General features: G+C 40.3%; 1 protein-coding gene across 2 annotated transcripts; it reads right to left on the bottom strand.

The window, feature by feature from the left end:
* Positions 1-867: 867 nt before the first annotated feature.
* On the bottom strand, positions 868-15,621 carry LOC131233943 (protein transport protein SEC16A homolog). 2 transcript variants are annotated; one of them, XM_058230827.1, is made up of 14 exons: positions 15,357-15,621; positions 13,394-15,204; positions 12,968-13,279; positions 6,199-6,327; positions 5,995-6,117; positions 5,644-5,814; positions 5,006-5,131; positions 4,776-4,910; positions 3,854-3,981; positions 3,663-3,774; positions 3,262-3,570; positions 2,705-2,833; positions 2,307-2,617; positions 868-2,208 (listed from the first exon to the last, which is right to left on the bottom strand). In XM_058230827.1, the coding sequence occupies exons 2-14, from the start codon at positions 15,056-15,058 to the stop codon at positions 1,677-1,679; spliced, it is 4,182 nt and encodes a 1,393-aa protein (XP_058086810.1). In that variant the 5' UTR covers positions 15,059-15,204; positions 15,357-15,621; the 3' UTR covers positions 868-1,676. The 2 variants fall into 2 exon arrangements, with proteins under 2 accessions (XP_058086810.1, XP_058086809.1); XM_058230826.1 differs by having other exon boundaries at positions 13,394-15,621.
* Between the last annotated feature and the right edge of the window lie 497 nt (positions 15,622-16,118).

The following is a 16,118-nucleotide window of genomic DNA, read 5'->3' as shown; positions in this document are numbered from 1 at the left end:
TAGTAAAGCAGGGTTTCATGCAAACCATTTGTCAGGTGTGGCCTCCTTGTACGACTTGTTTATCTGAAAATCAGGCCACTCCACTATTCAGATGGTCGGTAAAATGTACATGGAACCTCTGCCTTTCATCCCCTTTCAGATGAGATAACCTTTTGGGTTGACAGATCCAAGTTAATGGAATGAAATGAGGTCAAGTCATTTTAGCCCATACCCACACAGGTCCGATACTTTATGAAATGTGAGAATGGAAAGTAACTTTTTAAGTTAGTTACTTTTTCAACTTTAAGTTAGTTTGGTTGTTAACCTTAAATAACTTGCAACGCAAAGTAGCTTATTTTCGTAAGTCATTTATTCATTTATTTATTCAACTTATAAAAAGCAACTAATACTGGGGTCACTGTGAGTAGTGAGCGTACGCTTGAGCCTGATGAATGGATGTGCCATGTTGAGAAATACGATCCTGTAATGTTTTAGAGAAATCCACTCTATCAACCATTTTATTCATATCATTTGGGGGATGGGCCTAAATATGAAGTTAATGTAACACTCAGATGGGTCATACAACTTGTAAGAGTGGTATTGAACACCTATTATTGAAACCAGGACAATCTGTGGTCCTCCAAGGTGTTTTTGAGAAATCCATTACAACCACTAGTTTTTCTAGCTCATTTTAATTACTGACCCCTAATATAATGAAGATCCAAAACTCAAGTGCACCACACAGCTTCAAAAAGTATTATTAAGCCCCACCACAGAATGGAGGAGCTTAAAACCACCGTAATGTTTTCTGCCATTTTCATTGGCTCATTTTAGGTTGTGGGCCCAAATATGAGGCCGTCTCCCAGATAAAAACTTGTCTGGTCAAAATTACAAAAAGGAAAACGAACTTCATTCCAGCAGAGGACAACATGACATGATAATGGTATGAAATAACCATCTTACAAGCCCCAACATTCATACAAAAACATGTGAGAATGGATGCTTAATCCATCTGCAACAGATCTCTCAGTCACTGGCAAAAGAAAATTAAGCGGGAAAGATTGCTCAAACCTGTCCCACTAGCATCACTCCAATCGCTCCATAAAACCACAATCTGGATCCATTTCCAGTTTGTAAAGTTTGCTGAATTGGGATACAACTGCATTGAGAACAAACACCGAAACTCCTTGGATCTTTAACACCTGTGTTCTTCCTATGGGAATTGAAAGACTCTGCTAGCAAACAGAAGCATCTTATTTCGATTACAGCAATATACCTCCCATGAAGAAGCAAAAGAAGCTTTCTTTCCTTTTCAATGCCACCTTCTCTCAATTTTCTTCAAGGGCCACCTCAAAACAATACATGGTAATTCCTGTCCTGTCTTCAATAAATCAACAAATGAACTGTACAATGACGGTCACATGTTCTGTTGGGTTTGTAAAAGGACACAAGCTCTTGAGCAGCAGAGAGTGGGGCACCCACGCATTCAATCCCTTGAGGGGAAAATACAGGCAACCGTTCTGGAGCAACACCTCCCACCAAACAGCCAAATTCACATCAGCTTTCGAGTATGATACCCCAACTCATTGCTCAATACAACCTTTTCGGTGTAGGCAAGTGGGGAAGGCAATGCTGAACAAAGGCATTTGTCACAATAACCAGAATGGCCACGATGATTAACATTTTACCTGGGTGCCTCAAAGCTCAACTTCGTGGAGATCACCATAACTGCCACCATTCATTGGTGGAGGTCCACTGATTAAGTGCATTGATGAAGGGTCGCTAGGCATGAAGGATGAAGGTGGCATGCCCAAGACCTCCCCTAGAGATCTTATTTCATTAGTTTTAGCATTGATCGGGTCATCATAGCTTCCGCTCCATGATGCTGCCCGTGTGCGGGAAGAAAGTGGGGGATTGAGATTTTGAGATCCCCCCATTCCCTTGTTTCCATAGGGGGCAATGTTGTCCATGCTTGGAGAATGTTGCATGGACAATGAAGACGACGACAGTGACGGAAATGATGACTCTTTCACCACTGACGTAGAAGGGTGTTCATTAGCAACAGCTTCCTGAGTGTTCTCTCTTGTTGCAGCCACCATTGGATTGACCGAGGCTGCCGGGGCAGGAACAAAAAAATTGGCAGCAGCCACCGGTTTGGCAGCTGGAATAGAAGGCGTCTGGAATAGGTTTGCTGGTGTATCACCACCCTTGTTGAAAGTATCAACATATCTGGAAAAAATCCAGCCAAAGGGTTAAAAAAATGCAATTTCACCCAACTAAGGATATTTTTAATTATGAGAGAGAGCCTGGGTCCAAAAACACATCACCTTGATCGAACACCCATCCGGCCACGGGCAGAGAATTGGTTTGTACTGGGCGGGATTGGTGGAATCCCTGAACTATATTCCACGGAATCTGGACTTTTAACTTCTGGGACTCCATTAGCAGCAAAAGTTACAGGCAAATTCTGGCTTTTGAATGCATTGTTTTGGTTGTAATCCAGCATACCATTTTGGAAAGATGCAATAGTGGGCGGCGGTGGCAATGCTGCTTCTTCAGCTGGGGGTTCGGCACCTTCCTCTACCCATCTCTTTAGCTTTTCATCATAATAGAACTTATTCTTTTCACCCAATTTTGCCTTTAACAGCAGTACAAAAATTACCAAATTTGATCGATAGGGTGGAAATATGGAAGAAATCCAAAGATGACATGTACAGGACATTACCTGGCGGTCTGAACGGGATCCTGCGACCCACCCCATGGTCTTCTGGAGGATCTGTGATCCAAAGCGGCCAAAGCGAGATGGCCCACCTGCTATTGATGCCTGGCCTTGTGCATCAGTTGTGCTTGCTTCCTTTGATGGATCCACCCAATCCAATATGTCACCAGTAAAGACAATAAGTTCCAAGTATAATGCTTACAAACATTAAATTCATGCGTGAGGTGGATGGAGAACTAATCACCTCCAACTGGTCATAAGGCACGGTCCATTTTTTTATGCCTTGCTAAATTTTGTTTCCACTTTTACCCTTGCAAATATTGGATATTTTTCAAGGGAAAAATGCTTGTAAAAATGGGTCATACCCTTGTAGGTTAAGTTACCCTATTACCAGTTGTAGGTAGTTCTCAAGGAGGATGAAGGTGAGAGAACAACAACAAATGAAAGAGTAAGCATCATCCAATAACTAAAGATTTCATAGACTAAAAATTGAATCTGCAGTTGAATGAAGCTGCTAGCAATGAATAGATAAAAGGGTTTGTTTGTCGGAAGGAAACATCCACCTGCTTTGTGCTTCTACCAAAATCCGGCTCGGAAACACTTCTATTGTGAATTGACATTCTATTACCATCGCCTGCCCATGTACTTATGGGTTCCATTGATGCTGATTGCAGTAACGATGACATGGCCATTGTTGATTGACTATTCACTACCTTTGGGGCCACCAAATAGTTATCATGCTCGTTACTGCTCTGTGATGTTGATGATGCAGGTTGTGGTGGGGCACCAATCATGCGGTGAATGGATCTATCAATAGAGGTGAATAATTTGCCCACAAGTTTAGCAGGGGCTAAGTTCGTGTTGTATCCACCCTGTCGTAAATGGAACATTCACAGGAGATCAATATGAGATGTAAATCCAAATGGAGGCATTTGCAGGTGTGAATTGGCTGTCTGGAGTATACCTGCTGGTGGGTACGGATACGCTCCTCAAGAGATGATAATAATGATTTCCATGTTTCCACTTCGGGCACACGGCCAGAATTTTTCAGTGTCTTTAATATTGCTTGACAATACCTGAATTGACCATGCTAACTGAGGAGGTGTAAAGGGCGGCTTACAAACCAAGGAGAGAAGAAACAATAATATCACTGACCTCAAAGAATCTGAAACTTTTCCAACTTCAGCAAGCATGTGGGCATAGATGAGCTTATATGGCTGGAATGGTAGTAGGATAAACTGAGAATTTCCAAGAACTTTGGAATATTCATATAATTCTGTCCTCTGTCAAGGAAAAAAAAAGCTCAATTAAGTGTCAATTCTTTGCAATGCTACCTGCTCAAACTTAATATGTAACTGAGAATCAGAATAATTATGAAAAACAAAAGATGGCAGAAATTCAACAGGCATATTAAGTAACTGCAAGTCAACACCAAAAACAAAAAATATTGGTCGAAGACCCAAAGAGGGAAGTCTGTATGTGTATGCCAATAAAATCATAAATAATCACGATTTACGTCTACCTCTCTCATGCAAAACTCAATAGTTAAAAAAGTACCACTACTTGCCATATTTCTTATGGGAGTTTGTGCGTTTTATAAATCAGCATTTGCAGTCATTAAAAAGATTGCAACCTATAAAGGAAGCTTAGAATAAATAGCTGAGCACTCTTATCAGTCGACACATGTAACACAATGAAGGAAGCATAACTACGATGTGAGTCCATTGGGAAATCAATCTGTTTTGGCGGGCTTGCGTGTTCATAGTTCAATCAGAAATCGGTCTCTGCTTTGGCAAGCCGGCATTTGTGTGCACGTGGGTGGGTGGGTGCTTTCGTGTCTCAAATGATTAAGTTTAGCTTTCCTTTTGGTACTTAAACTGGCATTGAAACTATAAACTAAAGCTTTGTAATAATTAAACTATAACCACATGGGAGCAAGTTCGCAGACATCATAATTCCTCACTGATGATAGATATTAAAACCATGACATGAATGAAGCCTATCACTAGCATGGATAGATAAGAAAATTCCTGGAAAGGATAGATGATATGAAACTCAAAAGGGGTGAGGAGGTAACCTGAATAGCGTCAGGGCTAGCAAATGTTCGAGGGCACCTCATGTGGTCTGCACCAATAAGACACAGCCTTGCGCTGTCAGAATAAGACTCAAAGTTTGTTTCTGCAACCAAGTAGCAGCTGTGTGCAGCGGCGACCTGCATTATGACTCTAGTGTAAGATTACTACCAATGATTTAGGAGTAACATCTTCAGAGAAATAGTCAACTTACAGAAACAACATGAATACATACCTCGCCTCTCTCCTTCCATAGGCAATCTCCGAGATGAATCATTACAAGCTCATCGTCTTTTGTTCTATTTGCGGTTATGATGGCCAAATTCTCTTCCCAATCGTCTAGCATACCATTGGCACGAAACTATATTCCACATAAGAACAATTGATGAGTTCATTTAAGAAAACACATTGCCAAGAATATTAAAGAAGTTCTATGATCCCAGATTCTAAATCAACTGTAGACTAATTGATGAGTTCATTTAAGAAAAGACATTGCCAAGAATATTAAAGAAGTTTTATGATCCCAGATTCTAAATCAACTGCAGACTAAGTTACAGACATCAGAAACATGATAGCAAGGACCAGAAAGGCTGATATTATCAGCTCCAGAATCCTTGTAAGGTAGGGTTGGCATGAGACACCTGTGTTCCCCTTGAGGTCTAACAATGGCATGAGGGACGCATTGCTTCCAATAGTGAAAAGTTTTCTAACAGTACATTTAAGCAACAATTGCACATTGAGTAGAAAATTGACGATCCTCATGAAGGAATGCAAGCATTTGGTCTCGGACAATGCAGAAAGGGAAATATCAGACCCACATAACCAGCGATAGTAGCAGCATGTTTCACCAAAGATTAGTTGAGTAGAAATCACCTGTGCAGGCTGTGGAGATATATTTACAGCCTCAGATGCACGTGAATTCATTGAACTATCTTCAGAGAACACATCTGCGGGTTGCCCTGCAATCAGCAAGCAGAATGTCCGTAATGGTGACCCAGATATGAACTGATGATGTGCCATCTGCTTCACAGTATCAACATAAAACTGCATAGAAGTAACAAGAAAAGCAACCATGTTAGTCTCTAGCATAATCCGGGAATAACATTCCATGACACATGTATACATGTAAGAGTAACATTCAGAGAATAACGACAAAGATTGGTCCAAATATATATTGGAAGCAGTGAATTCCCACAAAAATAAATAAAACAAAGTGGCAAGGACCTTCTCGCCAAGTTGGGCTGCAAGAACTAGGGCAGGGCCCCACAGTTGACCTTCTTGTGCACACTGGAGAGCCTCTTTCCTTCTACCAGAAACAAGAAGGTTCTGTACCTCAACAGCAATTGCCTGAAACAAATAGCATGTACATTACTATCTGAAATTATCCTTATGGAGTCAAAAGAAGCTTGTGATGAAGACATGACAAACCCGACTCTGTCCTTCAGAAGGCAAATTCTGCATACAATGAGTGAAGGCACCATACTGGCTCAATTGAGCACCATTTCTTTTAGCAGAGGCAAAAAGCTTAGCTACAGCTGATTCAGGACCATCAGTTTCCTATCAGAAAGAACAAACAGGGAACACCCAAAAAAGACTCAGGTGATAGCATAGACTAAACAGTGAGACAACCACTTCGAGTTGCAAAATAAAGTAAGCAATTTTTTTTTTTTTTTTGAAAGATAAAATAAAGTAAGCAATTTGAACTAACAACAGTTGACGACTCTCACCAAATGACTAGCAAACCCAATTTTAATTGTTTTGCTTTAGAACCAGAGTCTCAGAGAAAACAGTCACTGACATCCAGCTTAGCTTAAGCATGTAACTAATACCAGTATTGGATGCTCCTAAGAATGTTACAGACATCCTCAATAAGCTCAAGATCAAAGGATATCAAGAACAGGCACGATGTGCCAAACAAATTCTGCCTTAACATGCAACTTAGTCAAAGACCCATGTTCCTCTGCCGGACATGGAGATGGGAGTGAGACTGGCAAATCCCACATGTTGACAGTTAAGTCTCCATTAAAGGCTTGTTTATAAAGTAACATGTTATCCATAGTTATGAGGTTCTCACCAGTCACCAGATTCCATGGACCAAACCAGTATAAATTCACAAATAACGGCTAGTCAGTCCATGCACTAGGTAATTTGGGGAACTAGGAAAACAGAAGAATGCCCTGTGCAAAATCATGAACCAGTTAACCACACTTCCACAGTTTTGATCTTATTCTAGAGAGGGTACAGGTTCTCATTGAAACTGCAGAAGATATGAAGGAGCTTTAAGTCTCATGCGACAAACAGAGACTCTACAAACCTAATTTCAAAACTAAATCTGGAAATGATTAAATAATTGAAAATTAATTTGCTCATTAACCTGCATGGTTGATATCCTAGGAAATGTTCCGAAATTTTAGAGGAAATGAGAGTAAATGGAGAGAGAGCATGTAGCTTCTCATTGCGTTGAATTTTCAATGGTTTATAAATGATGATACTGGAGCAACTAGTGAGTTTAATTCCTGTAATACATATATCCAACCAGTTCGACGCCCAACCAGTTTAGAAATTGGTTATTAATTAATGGTAAAAAAATATGAGGGAGAGAAGAAGAAGGGGTTGCCAGCTCAGGTAGGCCCCACTGTAGTGTTTATGTGAAATCCATCCCGACCATCAGGTGAGTCACCCCATTTTAAGCCAAAGGCCAAAAAATCAGCCCCATCCATGATTTAGGTTGGACCACACGATTAGAAACAGTATAAAGGGCAATGCTCACCCTCCAAACTATTTCACTTTGGTGTGGCCCACCTGAATCACAGATGGGCCTAAGTTTTAGTGTGTCATCTAATGGTTGGAGTGGATTGCATATAATCATCGGGTGGGCCTTGTAAAAATCAAGGGTGGACGTCTCTCTCCCAACTTTTTCCCTTGGTGTGGCCCACCAGAATCACGGCTCAGCCTGATTTTTTCGCTCTAAGTCTTATATGGAAACATACATCTGGTGGTTAGAGTGGATCACACATTCACGCCGTTGTGGGGCCCTAAAAAATGAAAGGCCGGCATAGGGTTTTTTATTTTTATTTTTATTTAAACGAGGTCTTGAGTCCAACGTGCCGGACTATAGCTTAAGTTCCAACCTGCAAATAGCTTCCAACCTTCTATGTGAATACAACATCCAACCTCTCTAATATGTTGGCCCCATCATGAGCATCACCTTTTGGAAAGTTCCTCAACAACCACTCATTGAATGGATCACACTTATGTTTCTCTATTTACCAATGTGTGGAAGTTGTTTTCTATGGTGTGGCCTGCTTGATGTGCAGATAGGACTGAACATTGCACTAGGCAACCCTCATGGTAGGGCCAACATGTTGGAAGGGCTAGATGTGACATGCACTTAATACTTTGGAAGTTATCATATGGGTGGACTATAGCTTGTTGTCCAACCCGATGTGACATCCTTGATGTGTATGTAAGATCCATTCCGACCATCAGACATGTAATCTCATGTTAGGCCCATAGCGCAAAAATCAGGCTAACCTATGAATCATTTGGGCCACACCAATAGAAATAGTTGGGAGATACTTCACCCTCGATTTTTACAAGGCCCACCATGATAATTATATGCAATGTTTTAAGTATCGATAATATCAGGTGATATACCCCACAATATATCTTGTATCCCACCTGTGTGATACGAAACACACAAATAGCGAGATATATCCCACATGTTAAATCAGTGTCAAATTGTTACAAATTCATGATTTTCATGGATTGGGAGCTTCGATTTCGAGATTTAGAGGAGATGGGCCGACTTGAAATTTTTTTTTTTTTTTAAAGAGCAAAATTTCCCAACTTCTCACAAATCTGTTGCAATCTTTGCGTACAAACATAAAATCAAACATGTATGCAACCTGATCTAGTGATTCTTTTTTTTCCTTTTGATTGCATTGCTTGTGTTTCCACACGCCTTCTTACATTTATAATTTATATGAATAGACTTTGAATATGCTTGCATCAATTCAGTTATACAACGTATAGATTAGGACCCCATACAAAGAAAACCTATTATGTGTACTTGTTTTTGTAATGTTTTAATTTATAAACGTGTATTAATGTCTTTTTAACAATCACTGAAGTTTCATTGAAAAATTCAACCAATTTCCCAATGTTTTCCCATGTTTCCAACAACAACAATACATTACGCAATACAACTGATATATGCCATGCAGTGTTCAATAGCGCTCATAGCGTAGTGTAGCTAAAATGCTATGTAGCATATGTAGGTAGAGTAACTCCTTTGTAGCGTTAGCTATAGAGCATGCAGCGTACGCTACATGTACCGTAGCATAGGTAGTGTATGCTACTTGAGATCTCTTTTATTTATTTATTTATTATAAAATTATTTTATTTTAAGTTTTTCTTCTAATGCCAGTTCAACACCTATTTTAAAATGGTGGTGACTCATCCCCATCACATGTGGTACTACATTAGATCAATCCAGACCATCCAAATTGTGGTCCATATCATGGATAGAGCACTTAGATCAACCCAAACCATCCAAATTATGGTCCATATTGTGAATTTGTGATATTTGAAATTTATTTATTTATTTTAAAAGAAAAGAAAAAGAAGAAAAGAGGTCACACTTAGAGATGTCTGAAGGCAAAGAGACAGACATTTTGCATGGAAATATGTGGTTGATGATCCAGATTCACTGTCAAGATCTCGTACGAATTATGCATTTTGTAAATTTTATCATAGTTTTCTATTATTTTAATTAAAAAATAGTAAGTATCATGTAGCTAACGCTACATGCTATAGAGTGCCAAATGCTACGCTATACGCTACACGCTATTTAAAACACCGATCCCATGTGATAACCGATACATATCCGTATCCCAAGGGCGCGATACGCAACACGATACGGATATTTCGAGCATTGATTATATGCAATCCACTCCAACCATTAGATGACACACTAAAACTTAGGCATGGGACCTTAAAATCAGGCCCATTCATGATACAGGTGGGCCACACCAAGGAAAACAATTTGGAGGGTGAACTTTACCCTGTATATTGCTTCTAATCGTGTGGTCTACTTGAATCACGGATGGGACTGAGTTTTTGGCCTTGGGCCTAACATGGGGTGACTCACCTGATGGTTGAGGTGGATTTCACATAAACACTACGATGGGGCCCACCCGAGCAGAAACCTCTTTTCTTTCTTTCTCTTGTATTTATCGACATTAATTAACCATTAATTAATAGCCAATTTCTAAGCTGGTTGGATGTCCAACTGGTTGTACTTGAGAGTGTCTGTGTTTTATGAGAATGTCTGAAGTCCAACCAGTGGGATCATAAGTTACCATCCACCTGATAAATAATTTCTAACTTATCATGTATGTGCGACATCTGCCCATCCAATGCATTGTCCCCATCATTTTTTTTTGAAAAAAAAGATAATGCATCTTATTAAAGATCAAACGGCCAAAATGGAAACAATGGAACAAAAGAAAGAAAAGAAAAGAAAAGAAGCAGAAAACACCCACAGCCACTCAGGCACCCAACTGATAATCCTAGATATCGAGCCACTTCTATTTACAGAAACAACGATTGTTCCTTTCGCCCCAGATTGACCAAAGAACAGCAAGCAGAGCAGCCTTCCATCCATATCTGCCCTTCCTACTTGCGCCACTGACATAGACCAGGAAAGGAAAAGGCCCTCAATAAAGCTCGGCATCACCCAAGAAACGCTGAATGAGGACAGAGTGGTGGACCAGACTTCCCTAACAAAGTGTCAATGAATGAGCAAGTAATCCACTGACTCTGTGCTTTTGCAGCACTGTCCCCATCATGAGAATCACCTTAAGTGAAAACCAAATTAACCTATTAGGTGGACCACACTTGTATTTTGTTATTTATCAGTTCCTACGCACTGTTTTCAATGGTGTGGCTCGCTGATGAGATGATGAGGCTGATTTTTATGCAAGGTGATCCTCATGGTGGGGCCAATCTATTAGAAGATGGGTTGGATGTCAAACGCACATGATAAATTGGAAGCAATCTGCCACGTGGCGGAAACTCAACCAGTTGTACTTGAGACCTTCTCTGTGTATGTGTGTGTGCCCGTATTGTTTTGTTAATGTCCCCACCACCTTCATGGGGACGTTAGCAATGTCCCCTATCCTTTTGATTGACACTGGGACGCCGACAGTTCATTTAGTATCAATGGGAGAAAGCCATGGCGCAAAAATCACACTGACTGGATCATCCTAATCCTTTGAATGGGGCCAATTTGTTACAACCTTCCACTGTTTATAAGCCATAGATCACTTGGTTAAAATCATCAAACCAAAGGGCTACTTTGGAATTATAAGCAATACAAAGTGGGATTTATCTAGTAGACGTTTCAAGATGATGATTGGAGCTATTATGTCTCTCTACTAAATCTTGGTTGTCCATTTTCCATGCTATTGATTGGATGCTTAGGATCATCCAAGTGGCACAACGATTCAATCCATAGTACCAGAATGGAAGAAGGCTATGGTGTCATGCTGATCGGATGATCCTTTTTTTTTTTTTTAAGATGAAATTTATTAGGGTCAAAGGCCAAAAGAATAAGGACAGCAACAAATGGCAGGGGAGGGAGGGAGGGAGGGGGACAGAGAAAAATGAAGAAAGAAAACTATACGAACCCACCCACGGACCCAGCCCTAACCTAGCTCAAGAAAACCAATCAGAAAACACGACCATCTATTGTTGACGAGCCATAGATCACCAATAGGATGATCCTTACCCTTTGAATGCGGCCAATTAGTTACAACCATATGTTGTTTACGAGCCATAGATCACATGGTTAGAATCATCAAACCAAGTGCTACATTCCACTCATAAGCAATCCAAAGTGGGATCTATCTAGTAGATGTTTCAAAATGATGATTAGAGCTATTTTGTTTCTCTACTCAATCTTGGCTGTCCATTTTCCATGCTATTGATCAAATGCTTACGATAATCTAATTGGCGTGATTTTTACACCATGGCTTGCTCCTAGTATGAATGAATGAATGGTTCAGATTGATGATAGGTCACCCTATGTGACCTTGACAAGGATAGGAGATGTTGCTAACATCCCCATGAAGGTAGGGATGTTAGCAAAACCATATATACACATGTATGTATGTATGTATCTATCTATATATATCTTTGTGCATGTGTTTGTGCGTGCGTTCGATTGTGCATGCTGTTCTCGAAAGTTCATCATACTGTATGTCAGATGATAGGAAGATTCCGCACCAGAGAGTCCTCTCCAGAATCATCAATAAGTCAGCCACAGGATTTGAGACTGAAACCTTGCACTGTTTTGTCTCGTGCAGGTATTTATCTAAAGAGGAAAAACCAATAGCCTGACATTTGTCAGGATAAACCTGCTTCTGTGAATGAAGCAAGCTAAACAAAATTTTACTATTACGTGCTTGCATTAATTTATCTAAAATGATTGCAGATTTGCCAAAAAAATTGCAGAGTTCAGCAAGATACGCTCCAAACCCATAAACCTTTTGCAGCATTCATAGGACACAGTTACAATGGCCAGGGAAAATTTATTCTGTCAGGCATCACATAGTTTCCACGAGTACTCTGCATTTCTCAAAATCCAAACGTAGAAAGAAATGCAGAACAGAATCAGCTGAGAATGAAACAAAATAAGAGAAATTTGGGTCCAAGATTATATGTGGCACAGAAATGTTGTGCCTCAGCACGCATATTTAAACTAAGTTCATGATATTGTTTGAATGAATTGTATTACTGTAGAATTTATTGCGATACATTTCCAATACAAGATATGATATATTCTGCTACCATTGACCTTGGTATGATACTGTATTCCATTTATACTGGAAGGAATGTATCAACAATATTGGCAATACTGTGAGTTTGTGTCAGGATGTATTGATGATACAAAATGATACAAAAGGTGCATTTCAATATTGTATCTAGCAAAAATAAAATAAAATAATCCAATCTATATGTGCCGTGACACAAACATTTGTATTGTATTGCTGAATGAATTCATTGTGATCAATTCCTGATGTGAAATGATACAGCCAACATTTTGAATCTTAATTTAGTTGCAGTAATAAAGTGACCACAGTGAAAAGTAAAATTATGATGACATGCTTAAAAACAAACTGATCTACTTTACCAGTAATGCTGAGTCCACGCCGAATGGGGATCGTAATTTTCCATAATGTTGACAAGATATTTTCAGCAAAGAAAGAAGCAACCTCAAAAGCTCCCCCTTTCTGAAGTCCATGTTGGGAGATTGGCAGTTTGCAATCCTATCATCAGTCCATTTATTTATGGCTGCAGTATTTCCACCAACTAGTGGGCCGGGAAAGGATTGCTGGCACAAAGCATGAAAGTAATCACAAGTGCCACTCCCAATGCCTGCAGAATGAGTGTTGTTCATGACAACTTCCATCAAGTTGAAAATTGATATGGAGCCTCCTACAGCCTTCACATAAAATACACATAAAACATGGTCTTCAGTAGGAGTAACAAAGTTGCAGCATCTAAGAGTAAATAAATCCACTTTAATCACAAAAGCAAAACAAGCTCAGAGCCTCACCTGGCTTCCATATGAAGAATTGCTACCTTTCATGACTATGAGTTTGCCACCAAATCCAAAGGTAACCAAAGCATGTGCAGGATGCCCTGCCGAAAATCTCGTTTCGTTAGGAGAATGAGAGAACTGTGTGTAAGAACCATTTCCAGTCTGAAACGGCTGCTGCTGAGAATAATTAACTGATTTCTGAGTTTCATAGTTATCAGGGGAGGAGAAATGCATCTGCTGGTTCTGTTCCACCTTTGGCTGATTAAACTGACATGAATTATCTGCAGAAGCATAACTTTGGGACCAAATCATGCCGTTATTTCTTTCATGTCCATGATTTGCCTGCCCATGCTGCAGAACAGTTTCATTGGTCTTGAAACCCATTTGATGGTCTGTGTAGTTATTTAAATTACCCATTGAACCAGAAAGATTCCCTGTTTGCTGGTTTCCACTGAAATGGGCCAAGGACCCACTATCAGCAACTGGCTCAGATTGCCACATACTTGACTGAGTGTACTTATTAGCAGAAGCATCCCAATTGCCCACTTGGCCTTGACCAACCTGGCCCTGCGGCTGGTAGTGTTCAAATTGACCATATCCATTGTGTAGACTATAGTCATTTCCAGAGACAAAACCACCAGAAGAAGCATTCCCACCTTTGGTTTGATAGTCATTAGCCGTACTGGTTGTATGAGAAACTTGAGTATAGGATTCCAACAAGCGCCATTCTTGAGCAATCGTGTCATAGTACCAACCAGGGTACTGAGGATCAAACACCATATGTGCTGGATAACCGGAGCTGCCTTGTGAAACCTGATTGCAGTTATCAGACACACTACCTGTCATAGAACCCTCAGATACGGTTCCCACAACGGACTGAGCAGTTTGCTGCAAATAAGAAACCTCAGATCTCTGATCCAAAACGACATCATCACCCACTGACTGAGCCTTGTCTTGAAAACCCACTTGGGCATTTGCTGCTGCATCATAACCATCTAATTGATGCCATTCCCCAGTAGATGGATCGTACCTCCACCCTGGATACACACTTTCCCAATACTGACTACTATATAAATTTTGCCCATCTGCAGTTTGTTCGCCAACCATTCCATACGCCTGACTATCAGATGTTATCGAATCAGCCACTGGGTTCTCAACAATACTAGCAATACCATCAGAATCAGCATTCGGATTATCCCCTGCACTTGCGAACGGATCTACCAAATTTTCACCATCTGCCAGCTCATTAAAGAATTCTGAATAGGACCCAAATTCACCAGCGCTGGTCTGAGCCGAATTGCCACTAAACACACTCCATTGAACCTCTTTAACACGTGTACCTCCAGATTGATTGGATGGAACACCTGCCATTGCCCCTGTTTCAGTTACCATATTGGTAGCGGCTGAAGTTGAAGGCACAAGTGGAACACTGTCTTCCGAAACCAGAATGTCCTTTTCTTGTTTCTCCAATGATGGCACAGAGCTCAGCTCACTGTTACCAAAATCTTCCGTAACTGTCCCCGCATCGGTGATACTCAAATTCGCAAATGCATTCGCCTCATCAGATTCAACCGCATCAGTTAAACCACTGCGGGATTCTGTAATTCCAAAGTCATCGTTGACGAGCTTGTCGAAAAAATCCTCATCAGTCTGATCATCCAATGGAGCAGGAGATGCCATCGTACAGTGATAGAAAAGTTCTTAAACCCTAAAATATCCCTTCTCAAAGCAGCTGGTCCGATTCGTCACCAAGAACTCGAAAAATCAAGCGAATAACTGCACCGGGCCCTTCTCATATTCTCCAAATCGAGATCCAGTAAGAATAACTGGTGGAGATAGAAACAAACGGATCTTACGATTCGATCTACAAAATCGGGGTTTCACAGAAGAATCGTCCGAGATCTAGGTTTTTTTGGGAATTCTCAAACCATAAAATGAAAAAATAAAAATAAAAAATTCAAAATTTGGGAAATTTTACCTTGAATTCCACAAAGGGGGCTGAATCACGAAATGAAATGATTGGGAGAGGGATCGAAATCGCATACCGATGAAATTTGGGAATTTTGCAGAGAGAGAACAAAAAAAAAAAAAAACCCTCGTTTTCGCTACAGAGCAAATGACCGCCCAACAAAGCTTCGTCTTTCCTTCTTCTTTGTATCTTTTCTTTCTATATTTAACATTTTACGGTACTGTTAAAAAAATAGAGAGAAAATTCGGAAATGTGAGAAAACGGAAGAAAGATCAGAAATGCGTCCTATTTAGGGCTATCACGGGCCGGGCCAGTGTAGTCTCAGACCGTATTTTGAACTGTCTCGGGCCAGTCCTCCTCCAAGCCTATTCAAATTCTGAAATTCAAGGCCCGAGAAAGGCCCATTGACACCCTTCCTATTTCTTCCGAGGAAGGATTTCCCTTTTGTCTCTTATACCTCGGGAGCACTCAAAATTATGCTCCATTGGTCATGAGCCACGTGTACGGTGGTGGAAACGCGACCAGAGATAGGTCCCACTGTAGGGAGGGAAAACTAGGTCCCCACTTGGATGATTGTGATCAGTTCAGAAAGGATAATAAATAGATGAGAGGTAAAAGTGGCGTGAGTAATTATCAAAATAAAAAAAACATTACCTTTGCTTTTCATATGATGGGCATTTTTTTAAAATGGTAATTTTGCATTTTAATTAAGTCAGCATCACTTGTAAGGGGAGAATAATCTCTTCCAACCCAGGCATGTTACAAAAGCTA

Source organism: Magnolia sinica, chromosome 18, assembly GCF_029962835.1.
Source record: "Magnolia sinica isolate HGM2019 chromosome 18, MsV1, whole genome shotgun sequence".
NCBI lineage: Eukaryota > Viridiplantae > Streptophyta > Magnoliopsida > Magnoliales > Magnoliaceae > Magnolia > Magnolia sinica.
The sequence above is the reverse complement of the archived record's forward strand: the minus strand, read 5'-3'. Positions and strand labels throughout refer to the sequence as shown.